Raw genomic sequence first — 19,255 nt, forward strand, 5'->3', positions numbered from 1 at the left:
ACTTGCGTAGCAGCTATGCTGTGAAAGATTGTCCAAGCTTTCTTCTTCTTTCATTTGCCTGCTTGGCACATTGCCAAAAAAAAGTGGAAGAAAAACATGTATAGATGTTCTCTGATGGATGATCTCGATCCCATTTTTAGTGCCAATTCATTTTCCACGGGCCTTTCTGAAAAGCTAGATTTGGTTTTATCAGGAAACATGTGCCACCTGGTGGTTCACTGTGGTAATGGCAGGCTGTGATAACTTCAGGGAGAAAAATAGTGTGGCACAGTTGGACAAAACACAGAGACCACTTTTCAGCTGCCGCAAAGCACAGATCCAACAGCAGGCTTCTAATGAGTCTCACATTGACATGACATTTTCCTTCTTCATAACAAAGCATGATTAATTTTATAACCACATAATTCCGTTTTGTTAATCTTTTTAAAAAATATAGTCTGGCATCTTTCCTGAGCAAGTATGCATGAAAGTTCTTTACTGACAGTCACAAGATAATCATTTGATATGTAAAAATAATTCAATATGACGAAGGTCATGTGTCTAAGGCATCCAACATTTCTAGCATTCTCAGCATTGTATTTCTAAAATCACGATTGTAAAAGACATTTGAAGTCCATCTGAGAAATATTCTTTGCACCGTATTGAATCTGCTCAATGAGATAATTTTATCTCTCAGGAAATGGCTTAGGAGACAGTCAATAAGCTAGAACTGATTTTAATTTCACTGCAACAGTTTAAGAAAATGTCCATAAAGCTAATCCTATGTAAATAAGGACAACTCTTTCACCCCTTGCTAATAGCTGCACGCTCAAAATGTGTCTTCTCTCCTTAGAATGGGCAGCCGCATCCATGTCTATCCAAATGGATCCTTGTTTATTGGCTCAATAACAGAAAAAGATGGCGGTGACTACTTGTGTGTGGCCAGAAACAAAATGGGAGATGATCTGATACTGATGCATGTGAGCCTACGACTGAAACCCGCTAAAATTTATCACAAGCAACATTTTAAAAAGCAGGTATTTCATGGGAAAGATTTCCAAGTTGATTGTGAGGCTTCTGGCTCACCAGTGCCTGAGATATCTTGGAGTTTGCCTGATGGAACGATGATAAACAATGCAATGCAAGCCGATGACAGTGGCCTCAGGACCAGGAGGTATACCCTTTTTGACAATGGAACCTTATACTTCAACAAAGTTGGGATAGCAGAGGAAGGAGATTATACTTGCTATGCCCAGAACACTCTAGGGAAGGATGAAATGAAGGTCCACCTAACGGTCATAACAGCTGCCCCACGGATCAGGCAGGGTTACAAGACTAACATGCGAATCAAGGCTGGAGACACGGTGGTCCTTGACTGTGAGGTCGTTGGTGAACCCAAACCAAAAGTATTTTGGTTGCTGCCTTCCCATGATATGATTTCATTCTCTAAGGACCGATACACATTTCATGCCAACGCGTCTCTGTCCATCAACAAAGTGAAGCTACTCGATTCTGGAGAGTATGTGTGTGTGGCCCGAAATCCCAGTGGGGATGACACCAAAATGTACAAACTGGATGTCGTCTCCAAGCCTCCATTAATCAATGGTCTGTATACAAACAAAACAGTTATTAAAGCCACAGCTGTGAGGCATTCCAAAAAACACTTTGACTGCAGAGCCGAAGGAACACCATTGCCTCAGATCATGTGGATCATGCCGGACAATATTTTCCTCACAGCCCCATACTATGGAAGCAGAATCACAGTCCATAAAAATGGAACCTTGGAAATTAGGAATGTGAGGCTTTCAGATTCAGCAGATTTTATCTGTGTGGCTCGGAATGAAGGAGGAGAGAGCATGCTGGTGGTACAGTTAGAAGTATTAGAAATGCTAAGAAGACCAACATTCAGAAATCCATATAATGAAAAAATAGTTGCCCAGCTTGGCAAGTCCACAACATTGAATTGCTCTGTGGATGGTAACCCACCACCTGAAATAATCTGGATTTTACCAAATGGCACAAGATTTCCCAATGAACCTCGAATTTCTCAGTATCTGATAGCAAGCAATGGCTCTTTTATCATTTCTAAAACAACTCGAGATGATGCAGGAAAATATCGGTGTGCAGCAAGAAATCAAGTTGGCTATATTGAAAAATTAATTGTATTAGAAATTGGCCAGAAGCCAGTCATTCTTACTTATGCACTGGGAACAGTTTACTGTTTCAGTGGAGACTCTCTCTCCCTGCACTGTGTGTCTGATGGAAGCCCTAAGCCAAATATCAAGTGGACTACACCAAGCGGTTATATAATAGATGGGCCTCAAATTAATGGAAAATTCATATTGCATGAAAATGGCACCTTAGTCATCAAAGACGCAACAGCTTACGACAGAGGAAACTATATTTGTAAGGCTCAAAATAGTGTTGGCCATGCCCTGATTACTGTTCCAGTAATGGTTGTAGCCTACGCACCCCGAATTACAAATCGCCCACCCAGGAGCATTCTCACAAGGACAGGAGCTGCCCTTCAGCTCCTGTGTGTGGCCCTGGGAGTCCCCAAGCCAGAAATCACATGGGAGATGCCTGACCACTCCTTGCTCTCAATGGCAAATAAAGGGAGGACTCATGGAATTGAGCCTTTTCACCCCCGAGGTACCCTCATCATTCAGAATCCCCAAACCTCAGATTCTGGGATATACAAATGCACAGCAAGGAATCCACTGGGTAGTGATTATGCAACAACTTATATTCAGGTAATCTGAAATGAAATAAAATTGAACAGAGTCAACACCTGGACAGAGTTTATTTTTTGGAAGAAGTTTAATCAAAGGCAGCCAAAGGCATGTAAATGAATTTGAGTACATTTACAATATTAAATTCATAATGGACATGCAAAAAAAAAAAAAAAAAAAGACTTGTAAATAAATGCAGTATGACGGATAGTGATTTTGTTAATTGATCTCCAAACAAACTTTTAACTTAAGGCACTTTTATTTTGCCAACAAATAACAATGAACATTAAGTTAAAACTGTCCACCATAAAATAACAAAATGGCTAATGTATCTGAATTCTTCATTCAAGAATGGACTTTTTCTCTTACTACCAGCTGCCTAGTGTCCACCTTCTATCAATGTTACAAGCATGGCACTAAGAAGAGACAATGGAAAAGATTAAATTTGCAGTCTTGATGTAAATTTATCATTTTGATGTGTGGATATTTTGTGGCTGGTTTAGAAATATTTTAGTAAAACCTAGAGAAAATAAGCACTGTTTTTATTATGATTATTGTGTACACTGAAATTTTTCATTGATGGGGAATACAAAAATGTTTTCATAACTGCATTTAAAATAAAGGCAGCCTAACTTTTCCACAAGTAAAAAGCAACTTAATACCTACACTTCATAAAATGTGAAAAGGGGGGTTGATTACCTCTTTACTGAGATAAACTAATTAAAAAGCCTTCAAAAATACAACAAAACTTCTTTATCACTTCAAAATCTAACTCAGGCATCCTTGGTTTGGAACGCTTTATAAGGAAAATATTCTGAGGAGGAACCATTGCTTTAAGGAGCAAGTTATTTCATTAAGTGATAATCCTTTAGGGGAAAGGAAAATGGAAAAATCTCGATCTAAGACATAAATACATATAATAAAGTTTCATTGTACTTAAAATTTGATCAAACCTACATTAAATGTTGCTTTTTTGTAATTCAATGTGAATTGATTTGGGGGAACATTATGATTCATCTTTTTTTAATTCTAGAGGCTGGGATTTTCCAGCATAATTTATTTTAAGTGGGGAAAAAAAGGATATGCCATAGGTCTTGCTCAGATACCTCAGCACACAAAACCAAGAACTATGTTAGCCCCTGCTGATTGTGTTTTCATCACACCAACTTTCAGCTGGCCCCACATAAGAGGGGGCCTGATTGCTACTAGCTCTGATGTTGGTACCCTGTGGCCACAGGAGGTCAAACATACTCATTCTCCCTGTGACCTCCTCTACTTCGGGGCCAAGAGGAGTAAATAAAACGACAAATGTAAGCTATTAGGAATGAGAGTATGGTGTAAACAGGTATATTCAAGGGATTCTTATGGCCGATTTCAAAGTCTTATTTTTACAAGGCCTGGGGGGGGGGGGCGGGCGGGGGGAGGGTCCTCCATCTTATCCTAAGATAATTTCCTATCTTACAAAGCAAAACCACCAGGTTCTGGCAAAGGATACGGCTTTCCCTTGTGATTTTAATGCAAATTAATGCATTTGCTAAAAAAAAAAAAAAAAGAAACCCCTTAGGATATAGGATTAAGTGGAAGGAAATATGCTAAGACTAGATTAAAAATTCCAGTTGCTCTCTTTATAATGCACAGGGGTAAACCAGGTTTTTCCTCAACCTTCTATAGAATCTGAATTACACCATAACTTAGCTTTGTCACCTGAAAAGAAAAGGACGCAACGAGAAAAAAGGTATACCCCACAGCTTTCATGTGCAAAATGATTATTAATAAATTAATTTCACTAACTTATGCAAACCATAAAGTGCATACAAATGCTATGCAATTATAACACTCATTCTTGAAACAATATTACTGCTGTTTGCGATACTGAACTATAAAAATATATGGTTCAAACTGAAAATTGGCATTTTAAATACCAATAATTCTTGAAAAGAAAATCAGGACGGAACACGACTCACTCACTAGGCACAACATTCACATTTCGGTTGTTTTGCCAAGGCAATTATTATATGGATATATTACTTTGAAGAAAAATAACTTCATGAAATCTAAGTATGATTCTCAAGAGGAAAAAAAAAAGCACAAAACCCCCAAAACCTGATATACAAAACCGGTTGAAATGTAAAGATCTGTCTTCCGAAAGCAGATAGAATATGTTAATTTAGTGAAAAGAATGGTCTTTAATGTTTTGGCAAAGTCTTTTCCAGCCCAGAGTAAACATGAAATGAGCAGGCTGGAGTGAATTATTTCACAGTGTACAAAGCAGTTCACATGGGTGCTGCCACAGCAAAGTAAGCGGACATGTATTTGAGGTCGTTTGCATGAGTCAAACTTTGCAATGAGTAACTCACCTAGGAAGATATAAATTATTTATATAATGATCTGCAAAAGAAACGCTCTAAAGTTGTTCTAGCTACGTTTTAAAAAAGTAGTTCTACGTGGTTTGCTCATTATAGACAAGTCTATTCACAGTATGCTCAACTACATTACATGTAAAATCATATGGCAAAAGAAAATGAATTAACACAAAACATGGGAAAATATCCCCCACATGTTTTAAAATGCCCTGCAATTTTCACATTCAAAATTTTATGCATCTAAATCTAAAAAAATATTATATGGAATACTCTTAAGTTACACAAACTGATAATAATTTACTGTATTTTTTACTCTAATAGGAGCAAATTACCACATACTTGAACAAAGTTAAAATAGTTACTATTTCTTTATAATAAATTTGATGTATAATTTACTTGTGCTTTTTGCACCAATTTATAAATACAGTATATGCAATACACAACCAAGACTGACACCAACATTAATAGTTAAATTCAAAATAGCAAATACTTACCATACAAAATAAACAGCGAATACACCTTTATGAAAACCAGAGCCTTCTGGACTTGGGGGCCAGATTCTCTGGAAACCACATCAAGTTTGAGCGCTGTGGAATCTCAGGCCAGCGGCCAGACTGTTTGTTCTCAAGTTGGCATAAGGTTCAGGAGAACCAAGTGTCCTTTTTGCCAAATCTGGCAATAAATAATGGGAACAATTCCACTGTGGCTTGTTCGGGCCTTTAGAATTTTACATGTTGTACCTCCACAAAGACTCTGGTCAATGATCTTGAAACTGAAAACAAACTCGAGTACAGCTACTTCTAACAGGCTTCCACAGATCTCAGGGTGGCTCTCACAGAAGCCTGGGTTTAAGTTCTTGATCTAAGAAATTTAAGTACTAAGCAACAATCTGTTTCAGCACCTTTTGACCACAACAAAAGCAAAGAAAATTCCTACATAAATAAGAACGAAGTTTATAAAGTGCTTATGAAATTACAAACATTTCGAATTGGAGCAATGCAAACAGATGTCCATTTCACCATCACAGGTGAAAGTAGAAATGGATTACTCTCCTGTCAAGATTGGACATGCCTTTCAAATCAGTAGTTTGGTCCAGCAGTTTGGGAAAAAAACAAAACAAAACAAGCTACAAAAAAACCCTTCATCCTTAATGAATACATGAATATTTTAAATCCACCATAATTCATTCTAGGAGATTCAAAAAAAAAAAAAAAAAAAGCACCGATTTCAAAAGATCTGCTACCATGCTCTTCCTTGGATAGGCCTGCAGGATCCACATTTTTATACCTAAAGTTGAAAGTAACAAAAAAAACCCCAAACCACACCTCCTCCTTTTCTCTCTTTGTTTAAAAGCCTCTATATGAAATGTAGCACAAAATATAGAAAAACTTCAAAGAAAGAAAAGAACATAGGGACATTTCTAAAGATGACTGATGCATTAAATCTGATTTTCTATTTTTCAGTGCAAACATAAAACTTTAGGTCTTGTCCTCTTCCAGATTCAGAAGTGTGATGGATGCCCATAGGGAGTCACTCCTTGCTGTGGCTGGTTACCTAATGAGAAAAATAAATTCAAATAAAATTGCGGATGCAAAATTATACCACCGACAGATGCTAGCCTCCTGTCACCGTTCTCAGTACCAGCTTCAAGAACAGGGGAACAGACTGGCCAGGGAGTGCACGCTAGCCCAGAGACCTGAACGGTAAGGTCTAAATATGGCAACTGAATTCATTCCACACAGACACCTGCTCTACATCAGAGTCCTCCGCCTGCCAGCACAAAGCCTTGGGACACTAACTGGCCCATCTAAAGTCTCTGTCTCTGAACTAAGAAACAACTCAGTACTAACATATGGAAGGACTCTAAGTATTGTAAAATGTTGAAAGTTCCCAAAACTTTAACACTGACATTATAGTAAGTGAGAGAAAAGTGGTGTGAAATGGGAAAATCTTCTGCAAATCACCGTAAGATACATAAAAGAGAAGTGTACAAGGGTGTATACATGTGTGAGAGTGGTTGTGTGTGTCGACTCAAGTCTGTGCCTATGCATATGTGTACATGTGTGCATGCACACACACACACATAGAAAAATAGAATAGTAGAGACAAAGTCTCCTACAGAGACTTAGAAACAGCTACTGCTGGGGTGCCTGGGTGGCTCAGTCAGTTAAGCATCCGACTTTTGATTTCAGCCCAGATCTTGATCTCCTGGTTTGTGAGTTTGAGCCCTGCATCAGGCTCTGCACTGATGGTGCTGAGTCTGCTTGGGATTTCCTCTCCACCACCCCCACCCCCCTTCAACCTCCTTCTCTCCCAAATTAAATGAAAGAAAAGAAAAGGAAAGGAAAAAGAAAGGAAAAGAAAAGAAAGGAAAAGAAAAAGAAAAAGAGGGAAGGGGAGGGGAGGGGAGGAACAGCTACTGCTTCCATAACTCTGGTGGGACTATTCAAATCCAAAGGCTCCATTCACGTGAGTGAGGATACAAAAGGGGCCATCTGGAGTTGTACAGTGTAGAGTTGAATGATGTGTCAGCAAAGTGGCCATTATTCAACCAAGGAGGCTGGCATAATTGCTAATATGAGGGAGCAGAGTGTGTTGTGGTTAAGAGGTAGGCTCTGGAAGGAGACCATCTGAATTCAAGTCCCAGTTCTGCCCCTTACTTTTAGCTGAATAACTTGGGCCAATGAGTCCAACTCCCTCATCTAGAATATAGGGATAGTAATACCTAAACTCACAGGGTGGTTTTTAAGGAATTAAGTGAATTAATATATGTGAAGTCACAACACCTGGGCCAAAACAAGTGTTCCGTAAATGATGAGTCAAAACGAAAATGAGACCTGCATTTCATGAGTTCTGGGAAACAGGAAATAGAGGTAGATATGCTCCCAAAATAGGTGATACTGCATAAAAACCATAGGTACTTATTTCTAAAGAGAAGGAAAAAAAAAACCCTAAAATATAAGCATGTTGTCTCTGTGTTAAAATTTTACTCTCTCTTTAGCCAAGTGAAAGTAGGAACTCTCGAATAAAACAATAAAATTTTAACCTCACATTTGTTTAATAAACCACACCTATTACACAGTAGTTAGAAAAGAAGACGGATTTAAACGATTTAACAAATTAAATGAGGCTAAAAAAGGCAAATATTTTTAAAGGGAAAAAAAGCAAGGTATATAAGAGGGGTACTCCCTCCACCAGGAAATCAACACGGACAGCAGCCAGGCAGAAAGTTAAGACGAAAACCAAGTTGCTCCTCAGTCACAAACTGACCCTCCTCCTGACAATATCCTCCCAGAGTCACACAGCTGCCTTTAGGACTAGCTGGTCTCTAATCTGTCTTGAAAAGGACACAAACGGAGACCCAGAACAAACTGCCAGTCCCGACAGAGCTGGCACCGGAATTTAGACTTAACTTCTGGGCCAATATTCTTTGCATCACAGGGGTCTGGCTCCCATTTCTAAAAATATTTCCCATCCTGTGATGGCAACACATGGGTGATTCAATTCATGGGAGCACACTGCCGACATCTAGGTGAGGTGTGGTGAAATGAGTTGTTGGAACTGCTGTAGAGAGGCAGCACAATTAAACAAACAAAATTCACACCAGCAAAGCAGGCAGGGATTTCTCTGCCCTGTTATCAGGAAGGACGGGATGGTGCAGGGGCAAGAAGAGTCACAGCCTCAGTGCTGGCACTCCTCCAGGTCAGACTTTGGGGGGCCACTGCACCTCCTTCATCAGCACACTTGAGGGCATCAGCCAAGTTGTTCTCCGAACCTTCCGGCTTGATAAAAAAGGGTACCTGCAGTTCTGCACGGGTTTCCCAAATGCAAAGAAGCATTTCTGGGTTCAGATGGAAGCAAGAGAAAACATCTCTGAACTCGAAAAAAAGATCGGGACTTTTCCAGGGCAGGGGGGGAAGCATTTGAACCAGACGGAACCCCAACAAAACAACAACCAGCCTGGACTAAAGTGAAGATGAAAACGGTACCGAAGGAAGACAGTGCAGATTTTGCGGAGCCACCAACTTGTGTTTTGCCTGCTTGTTTTTAATCTCCGGGGAGCCATCTGTTCTGTGATGCAGGGGTACTTACTAGAAAGCTGCTTCTGGAGCTGCCGCACCAGGGCGGCCGTCTGTTGCTGCTGCTGGGTCTGCTGCAAGCCTTGCCTGGGAAACTGTAATTGCAACAGAAGATAGGAGAGAAATCAGCCCGTGGCGCCTGTCACAGATGAGAACAGAGACTCACTCCCGGGGCCGATCTGTAACATACCTTTCATGCTTTGAAGATCAAAGTGCCATGTCCAGTGGGCATATACTACTTTTCATCTACACCCTGATGTACACCTGGAGAACATCTCAAGTGCCAATCCATTCAAGATCCCACTCTCTAGCTGGTTACCAAGCATTTATTTGAAGAGGCTTGATGAAGGAGTGGCCCAGGGGTGGCCCAAGCGGTCAAATGTCCTTGTTATCTTACCCTTCACCAGTTGGCCAGTTACTATTATGATATTATAAGCCATTTTCATTGGCAACATGAAAGTTCCCAGGCTGGAGGATTTGTTCAAGCACCACAGGCCTTGCCTTGCACAGATAGAGACAAGGATCTGGTGAGACAGCAGTGCCCTCCATCCAGGATTCACCGAGGACTATGTCCTCCCATGGGATGCAGGATGAAGGGCAGGCAGTATTACTATTTTCCTTGATACAAAGTGGGACCTTGCCAATTTTTTTCTATTGCCAAAAATGAGAGGGAAAAATAAAACAGAACTCCACCTTTCATTCCTATGGAAATGTTAGTAAACTAAAAAGTGGTTACTATTCTATTCAGTGGTTTCTAGGCTTATTTGGAAATATTACCGTATTTAAGAAAACCTAATATGCTACTATGTACTGAGAAATATTCTAGACATCGTAGGTATACATTAGCCCATTTAAGCCTAATGAGGTACTACCTATCCTCAATCACTTGTCCAAAGTCCTTGCATTTATGATTTACTATGACACATCTGTAATAGACAGACTAAGAAAGGCCCAGGACAGTACTACATAAATCACTCAAAATCCGCAGCAAAACACACAACTAGTCCTATCAGGCAGGATAAATGAAAAGAGATTCTGTCTGGTTAGGTCAGCATTTACAACCAAATGGGTTCAGGTCAGTTTTTGCCGTTCCATGAGTCATAAATAAAATATCCGTTTCCATTTCAAAGTAAAACATCAGGTGTCTGGGTGGCTCATTTGGTTAAGCGCCCCACTCTTGATTTTGGCTCAGGTCATGATCTCATGGTTCGTCAGTTTAAGCCATACATCGGGCTCTGCACTGACAGCATGGAGCCTGCTTGGGATTCTCTCCCTCCCTCTCTCTCTGCCCCTCCCCCAACTCATAAGCAAGCTTTCTCATAAAATACATAAACTTTAAAAATAAAATATCAAAATTGTTTGAATTTTAGAAATGAATATAAGGGACTGTGAACTTTACTGCTACTATTCTCATTTACAGATGAGGAAATTGAGGCTCCAAGGTGTTCAGCCACTCACCCATGTTTCCTGTCAGAATTGGGGCAGGGGTTCAGACAAAGCTTTCTGGATTCAGAACTTATTATTTTAACCACGATCCAGTGCTATCTTTAATTGGGAATATTAGCTTCCAAATATTAATTTACTTGGAAATAATCACAGATTCTAAATGGTGGGCTGCAAAGGTGTCTAATCTTAACTTCTCATTTGATTAACTAACATATTGAGGTACATAGTACATAAATACTTAACATTTATTCATTCAAAAGATGCTTAGCTGTCTTCTTTCATGTTCGTTTAAAGTCTGTTCCAGGACCCCCCCACCCCCCCTCCCCCCGGGGTGGCTCAGTTGAGCCTCTGACTTTGGCTCAGGTCACAATCTCATGGTTTGTGAGTATGAGCCCCACAACGGGCTTACTGACATCAGCGTGGAGCCCGCTTTGGATCCTCTGTCCTCCTCTCTCCCTGCCCCTACCCTGCTCATGCTCTCCCTCTCTCAAAAATAAACAAACACTTAAAAAAATAATAAAATCGGGGCGCCTGGGTGACTCAGTAGGTTGAGCATCTGACTTCAGCTCAGGTCAGGATCTCGCAGTTCGTGAGATCAAGACCCGCGTCGGGCTCTGTGCTGATAGCTCAGAGCCTGGAGCCTGTTTCAGATTCTGTGTCTCCCTCTCTCTGCCCCTTCCCTGCTCATGCTCTCTGTCTCTTAAAAATGAATAAACGTTAAAAAATGTTTTAAAAATAATAATAAAATCTACTCCAAATAGAGTAATTCCTAGAATGAACCATGGTAGTCCATCTTCTCAGAATCTTTATTTTGAGGAGCCTAGGCAGTAACTAATACTTAGGAAGCCTGTGTGCAGTGTGCATGGGTGTGTGAGTACACATGCACATGTATAGGAAGATAACAGGTGTTCTGCTGGGTGGCCTTAAGAGATAATTATTCTCCAGGGAACCCCATGACTACTGGGGGTACCTGCAAAGTCAAATCCATTTTCATAATAATACTAAGGCATTATTTGTTTTTGCTCTCTTTTGTCTCAGGAGTGTACAATGCAGTTTTCCAGAAGCTATATAATGTGTGATATTGCAACAAACAGTATGTTTTCCATTTATCCAGACATTTAAATAGAATTCAAAAATGTAAACAATGTCATTCTACTCACTTTATATTTTGAAAAATACTCATATTTTTATTATTCATTCATTATTCATAAAAGGGTTATTTCTGGTTAATATGTAATGAGAATTTTAGAATATATTACCAAATGTTAGTAATATTTCTATTTTAATTTCTAATACAACAAATATTAACAGACACATAAAAGCTCTTTGGGTCCACAGTCATTTTTGAATGAGAAGGGGTTCCAAGGCCAAAAACTTTGAGACCAGCTTCCTCAGGCCCCCAGAAGGAAGTGGTGGGACAGGTCTCCAATCCAAAGTGCCGTCAGTTGTAGTGTTTTCCTACATACTTCTCTCAAGGCCACTCTGATACTAATTTAATTTTTTTTTTAATTTTTTTTTTTAATATTTATTTATTTTTGAGACAGGGAGAGACAGAGCATGAACAGGGGAGGGTCAGAGAGAGGGAAACACAGAATCTGAAACAGGCTCCAGGCTCTGAGCTGTCAGCACAGAGCCCGACGTGAGGCTCGAACTCACGGACCGCGAGATCATGACCCGAGCCGAAGTCGGCCGCTTAACCGACTGAGCCACCCAGGCACCCCTCTGATACTAATTTTAATTTGCTTTCATCTGTATGTGAATGTCAGCAGGCAAGACTTACAATTTCCCCGGGCCCTGGAGCACTTTCCACCAGGGAAAGAGAAAGTGCCACCGGTTCCCACAGAAACCTCACTGGTGAGTGTTTCAAATCAAGCCACCGAGCTTCTGCAAAAAACTGGCTGAAGAATGTCAAGCCATCGGGAAATTTAAAGAGTCACCCTAGTAGGCTCTTCCCCTTTCTTCCTGAATTAGAGTTTCTGGGGCAAAAGTGCTGGATATGTGCATTTGCAACTCGTTCCCCTAAGTGGTCTGATGCTTGGCTAGATTTCAGACCCATCCCTGAAGTAGGAACTGGAACTTTTTAGGACACACATCAACGTGGATCAGTTGAGGTTTCCTAGGGGTACTAAAAATCACAGTCTGTGTACGTTTAACCTTTCCTGCTTAAATCTGATAAATAAAGAGGAAAGATTTTTCTAGACCCTATCTGTATAGGAGATGATCATGGTTTTGTTCACCTCTGTGCCTCTGCAGATGTTAATCCCTCCTCTAGAAACCCTTCTTTCCCCCTTCATCCTACCCTATGTGCTCCTAAAAATCTGCTTGTCCTTCGAAGATCAGCTCAAGTGCTCACCTACTCCCTTGGGACTTTGAAGAACGAATCACTGCTCATGTATCCCTAGTACTGTGGAGATGCCTTCATTATCATATGTGGTGTAATGTGACAATCGCTTCTCTCCCTAGTTTTCTGGATTTTGCTCTTCTTGCTTGGGGGAGCGTGCTCTTGCTGCAACCACAAGTCAAAGCACAAAGCTCAACAATGTCGGTCAGGTATAGCCAACTAGCCAACAGGACATAACTACTCTCCACTAAACACTAAACTACTCTCCACCAACTTCTCTGATGAACTCAAAAAAAAAAAATTTACCATTTTATTATGATGTATTCTGACTAATCCCTAAATCCCTATTTTGACAACACATGCTTATTCAAGAGTGTTTAATATTCCTGCTCAATCATTACTAAGGCACAGTACATATCTAAGTAGCAATTTCTACTTAAATAATTGTCATTGAATCATTTTTGTCTCAGAAAAGCTGGCTTCTTTGGGCGTGTCTTTGCAGCAGCAGACACCGACCGGTCATAAGGAGCAGCAGGGCTGAAGAAAGAGTGCTAGGCCTTTCTGCCCCCCCACAGCTGGTTTAGACGCCGTATCTTCTGAACAGGTAATAAGTAGGTGGGGCTTTTTTTTTCCTTCATTGCTACGGCATTCAACAAACAAGTCAACAACAGTTAACCAAATCCAGGCACGTTTTTGGGTCCTAGGAACACCAAAGAGAGTAAAGCACAGTTCCTGACTCCTGAGAGCTACGTCCTAAAACCTGTGACCACACTATCGGCGAGCAAAAGACAAGGCAACATTTGCACCAAGGCAACCTTTACTTGAAACCTGCACGGCCAACTGAGAGAGTCCAGACAGTTTTAGGGTACTCTGATGAGTGGAACACAACCTTTCATCAGTACCAGTTCCAGCACCAGTGCCCACGGCACCATGAGGGCCCCTCCACTGAGTGCCTGGCCAGAAGTACATGTGCTCCCATATTGCCATTTGCAAGGTGACACATTCAGAAAGGACCAGCAGCAACAGATTTCAGACTACCAGGCATGGGACTTATTTGCAGTTTAGCTACTAACTTGCATGCAGCCATTTTAATATATCTGTCCTATTACCAGAAATCTCTCACACGTCTTCCCTATCCTTCATCTGGAAACTACTCCTCCTTTCCCTTCAAAAAGGAAAAAAAAAAAAACCACAAAAAAAAAATTCATGCAGAGGAAGGTAACATCGCTCAATAAATTTCTCTGACCTACTTTTTTCCATTTGAAAAGGAAAATAGTATCTGGCTAGTTTAGAATTCTAGAGGCATCTGGCTCAATGTCTCTGAATGGAACATATGAATTTTTTGAAGACTGTATGACAATTTCACACATGATGTTTGGCTACAAAATAATGCAGTTAAGTACTGCTGCCATTATGCAAATTTTCATAAGGCATTATATTCAATTCGATACTGACACAAAGATCAATCAGCTTAAATAAAGCCAACTTTTTAAAGCTTTGTATTAGCATGTTTTCCAGGCCACCCAACTAGGACACTCTGAGTTTAAGATGAAAAGAAATGACACGGCAGGATGATGCAAAGTTCACTTTCTTAAAAGCTAAAAGCAGTTTTAAAGAAAAGATCACAGCCTGTTAACATAGTCCATCAAGAGTTAATTTAATCATCATGACTCAAAAGCTTACTGAAGCTATTTTTCAAGTCAAGAACTATAATTTAGGTCAACACCAGAGAGGCCAAATATAATCTTCCAGCGAGGGTGCTCAGCCTTTCTTTCCAGGTGCTCTTCCCTCAGCAAACACAAGTCAGCCAAAGACTTGAGCAAGCGGGTAACAATACAGGCATGGATACTAAGCTGACACCGCATTTAATCTGTAAGCACAGGCCTTTCTAACACTTCCTCTTTTCACAGAAAAGCTGTTTCCAAATGATGCTTTTTGAAAAAGTACCAATTTCTGTTCTAAGTCAGTTTTGACTCCTAGGGTCACTTTTTATAGCAGTGACCAACTTGCCTATGTGGGTGTTAACAATCACTGTGCCGCACGTCCCGGCAGCTGCTGTCAACCAGGGGGTAGTCAGAGAGCAGTCAAAAACTCCTACGGCCTTCCCAGGTCCGCCGCACTCAACCTCCTGCCCATCAAGGCTTCCCAAGCTTCTCATCCTCTTCCTGACCTCTGTTATGGGCTGAATTACGCTGTCTTGAAAAGCTTTGCTGGCACCGTAACCCTCAGGACCTTACTTGGAGATGGGGTCTTTGCAGAGGGTAATCAAGCTAAAATGAGATCATTAGGATAGGACCTGATCCAATGTGACTGGTGTCCTTATAAAGAAGGGAAATTTGGACATAAACGCACACAGTGAGAGCGTCATGAGAGGATGAAGGTAGAGATCATGTCTGTTTCGATGACCAAGGAATGCCAAAGACCATCAGCAAACCACCAAAAGCCAGGGGGAGACTCCTGGAGCGGATTTCTCCCTCATAGCCCACAGAAGGAACCACCTCTGCGGACACCCTGATCTTGGACTCCCAGCCTCCGGAACTAGGAGATAACACACTTCTGTTGGTTAAGCCCCCCAGTGTGTGGTGCTTTGTTTCACGAGCCTTGGCCAACAAACACAGCTCCACCAGTACTTCTGCTTCTGCCATGCAGTGCCATTGCTCAACGGCTTCCTGGGATTCTAAGCTGTCTGGGGGCAGGGAGCATGCTACGTACTTCCTTACTGCGCTTATGACCTCTGGCCCAGCGCCGGCCTCTTCTGTCCACAACGACTAACCACTAGCTGAACTGACCCGTGAATGTCACCAGGTAGCAGTAGGACAAGTCATGGAGAGGATGGTGGCTGGGCTACTGGTACCACTTCTCCCCTGTGACTGCATGAATCAGAACTCTGAATGAGTCAGAGCTGGCTTCTCGTCAACAGCCAGCTTACTGCTCAGTCTCCAGCAAAGAAACAATATAAAATTTTAAGAAATATGACTTTTTTTCTTAATACTGTTAAGGCTTTGTGCTACTGCTGTTCTGAAGATATATAATTAGAGGTAACTTTCTTCCTATGCTTCTATTTTCCTTCATTATAAGAAAACCAAAAAGAAAAAAATATATATATCAAAACACCCCTAGCAGCATTATTTTTGAAATTGGAAACAATATCAGTGTTCGGCAGTTAAGTGGGGTGTTAAGCAAATAATAGCAGAAGAATATAGCTGACTTCACAGCAATATAAAATTACAAACATGCAGACTATGTTAATAAACTTAAAAGTATATATATGGAAGCCAAATGAAAGTACACTGAAAAAAAGAACTAATTACAATAATGTAAAACTCTAAGTTCGTTGACATCCCTTTAAAACTTCTAATCCTGAAATCTGTCACTCTAAGTGGTATTCAAAATTTCCTAGCCTATCCTGACTTATGACATATACAATAGTTCTGCATTTGTACAAATAATTGCTGTCTAGATTAGAATATAGTGCTCTAAACATAAGACCCTGTGCTTCCAAGAGAACTTTTAAAAAAGACTTCAGGTTGGGGCGCCTGGGTGGCGCAGTCGGTTAAGCGTCCGACTTCAGCCAGGTCACGATCTCGCGGTCCGGGAGTTCGAGCCCCGCGTCGGGCTCTGGGCTGATGGCTCAGAGCCTGGAGCCTGTTTCCGATTCTGTGTCTCCCTCTCTCTCTGCCCCTCCCCCGTTCATGCTCTGTCTCTCTCTGTCCCAAAAATAAATAAACGTTGGGAAAAAAAAATTAAAAGACTTCAGGTCAAAAGAAAGAAAGAAAGAAAAAGGCTGAAAAAGCTTGCTGTGAATTACACTATCCATGAAGACTGTTTTTTGTTTCTCTGGAATTACTTTACTAGAACACAGTGGGGAAATATCATGGGCCACGTTTTGACTACTCTGCTCAATCCTTAGGATGTATTTATTTTCAGCTAGTGAGTGAAATATAATCCACTACATGAAAAACTTCAATACTGTCTCCTTAGAGGTTGAAACTGAATAAATGTGATATGTATTCTTTACACATAATAAATATATTAAATATTTATGAGACTTTTAGATGAGTAGAAAAGATATTAAATTCCCTTTTATTAGATATGCTTTATTTCTACTGGAACATGGGGATAGAGTCTCTTCTCAACTCTGTAAAAGCTGATCCTCTGCTTTAAATTATAATTAGGAAGTTTAAAGACAATTTCCAACCAGCCCTATAAATTTAACTTTGTGATAGAATCAAATTTTTTTTTTTTTTTACCCTACCCAAAATAATCATTACATTTCAGGCACTTGATATCAATATCCATCTGTGTTTATATAACACAATTCTCTAAGAATAAAAACATTTTATGCATTTAATTTTACATATTTCCTACATGCTACGTTACAAACCAACTAAAATAGTGTTTAATAAGAGGGGGATGAAAGGCCAAAAAGAAAGGGTAATAAAGATGTTGTTATCTGCTTAGTTGCAGGTGTCCATCCAACTCAAGTTTTTCAAAATTATGAACTATTTTATAAGGACACATGACCACAAATTAAAGTCAACATTTCTGACAAGTAAAACAGTCTTAGGATGACAGTTGTGCATCTGTGTGATTCAATATATGGATTTTAAATATGTGGGAAACGTACAGAGTTTAAATATTAATACATTTAAATATGTAGACTTAATATAAGATTTTATTAAAATCTTAATTTTAATATTAATTAATAAAAAATTTATTATATTTGTGAGCCACATATATGTGACTATGTCATGTATGTTAATTTACATATAGGAATTAAATGTCAAAAGCAGGTAAAAAGGTGCACTATCCTCCTGTTACATATTCAAAAGTAACTGAAGCAGTTCTACACTTAATGTTTGCTCCTCTGGTACACTAGGTACTATGCAATCAGTTTCTTATTAGCAATGGCTAGCCAAAGAAGTTATAATTCTTAAATTAATGGGTTCCTTATAATTGTCAATTAAGTGTTCACTTATGAATTTGCATGAAATCTCTGAAAATTTCTATTAGAGTTAACTTCCCCAGTTCTTTACGGAAGCCTCTGTTGTTCGCATGGGCATTATGGCATAAGAAGTCTTTGTTTTAAATGAGAAAGAAAGAAAGGTTAAAAATTTGCCAGGTCAACATCAAATATCCCAAATGCTCAACAGGATATAATTTGCAGATGTTATCATTTATTTCTTCAAAATCATTTATTTCTGTCAAAATATCACTGGAATGTTTTGTTGTATTTAGAAACAAAAGAGTGGGGCTACTTTAAGCTTTTTTACTGCCTGATATAGTAAGATGCCTGGTAGAAAGTGAATTTTTATAGTGGCAAATGTAATCTAATGGATGCCTATGTAACTGTGGAATACTGGGTGAAGGGGGACAAGAAGTTAAACTTTCCCCAGTGGCTGTAGATTTTCAAATCAAAGCATCAAATGTTAGGCTTCACAGTTAAACAATTTTATAAAGTTTATTTATTTTTTTGAGAAAGAGAATGGGGGAAGGACAAAAGAAGAGAGGGAGACAGAGAATCCCAAGCAGGCTCCACGCTGTCAGTGCAGAGCCCGATGCAGGGCTCAAACTCATGAACTGTGAGATCATGACCTGAGCTGAAACCAAGAGTCAGACGCTTAACAGACTGAGCCACCCAGGAGCCCCTAGGCTTCATATTTAAAACACAACTTAGGGAGGGGTGTTTGGGTGGCTCAGTCAGTGGAGTGTCCAACTCTTGGTTTCAGCTCTGGTCATGATCTTGTGGTTTGTGAGATTGAGCCCTATGTCAAGATCTGGGCTGACAGTGCAGGGCCTTCTTGGGATTCTCTCTCCATCCCTCCCCAACTCACTCGTGGGTGATCTCTCAAAATAAATAAATAACCATTAAAAAAAACAAAACAAAACATAACTTATAGAAACACAGAAAGACATATAGGGAAGAAGGGAAAGCTCTTCCTTAAATAGAATACAAACAGCTACATGCAGAAAAAACAAGAGTAATTAGCAAATCACCACTTTCGACTACCACAGTAAAATTTGACCAAGGTGAGGATAATTTAACAAATGCTGACATTAGTGGATAAAGGTCTGTGAGTAAAAGAACAATGAGACTGTATCAAGCTATCCCCGTAAATTATTTTTAACTACAGAAGAAAAATCAATTACCTTGTAGTGGAGATATCTATCATAGCACCTAAACACAAAGATTTAAGTAATTGCACCAGTGCTGTATATCCTAATGTGACACCTGAGAAAGATACAGCACCACCTCTGTGATACTCCTGCCAGAAGTGCATGATCTGAATCTAATCATGAGGAAATATCAGACAA

The 19,255-nt window shown here is 40.0% G+C and overlaps 2 protein-coding genes across 19 annotated transcripts in view; one reads left to right on the top strand and one right to left on the bottom strand.

Moving 5' to 3' along the window:
- The window catches only part of IGSF10 (immunoglobulin superfamily member 10), a 75,801-nt gene extending 72,557 nt beyond the window's left edge, over window positions 1-3,244 (top strand). For both annotated transcript variants that reach the window (XM_045503238.1, XM_045503239.1), the window contains one exon: window positions 833-3,244. In XM_045503238.1, coding sequence (XP_045359194.1) covers window positions 833-2,741 — 1,909 coding nt within the window. In that variant the 3' untranslated portion in view covers window positions 2,742-3,244. The remainder of the gene's footprint in view (window positions 1-832) is intronic.
- MED12L (mediator complex subunit 12L) overlaps window positions 2,764-19,255 on the bottom strand; it is a 336,555-nt gene continuing 320,063 nt past the window's right edge. For all 17 annotated transcript variants that reach the window (XM_045503242.1, XM_045503255.1, XM_045503254.1 and 14 more), the window contains 2 exons: window positions 9,167-9,248; window positions 2,764-6,628 (listed from right to left, as the gene is read on the bottom strand). In XM_045503242.1, coding sequence (XP_045359198.1) covers window positions 6,576-6,628; window positions 9,167-9,248 — 135 coding nt within the window. In that variant the 3' untranslated portion in view covers window positions 2,764-6,575. The remainder of the gene's footprint in view (window positions 6,629-9,166; window positions 9,249-19,255) is intronic.

The sequence above is a fragment of the Leopardus geoffroyi genome, chromosome C2, assembly GCF_018350155.1.
Source record: "Leopardus geoffroyi isolate Oge1 chromosome C2, O.geoffroyi_Oge1_pat1.0, whole genome shotgun sequence".
NCBI lineage: Eukaryota > Metazoa > Chordata > Mammalia > Carnivora > Felidae > Leopardus > Leopardus geoffroyi.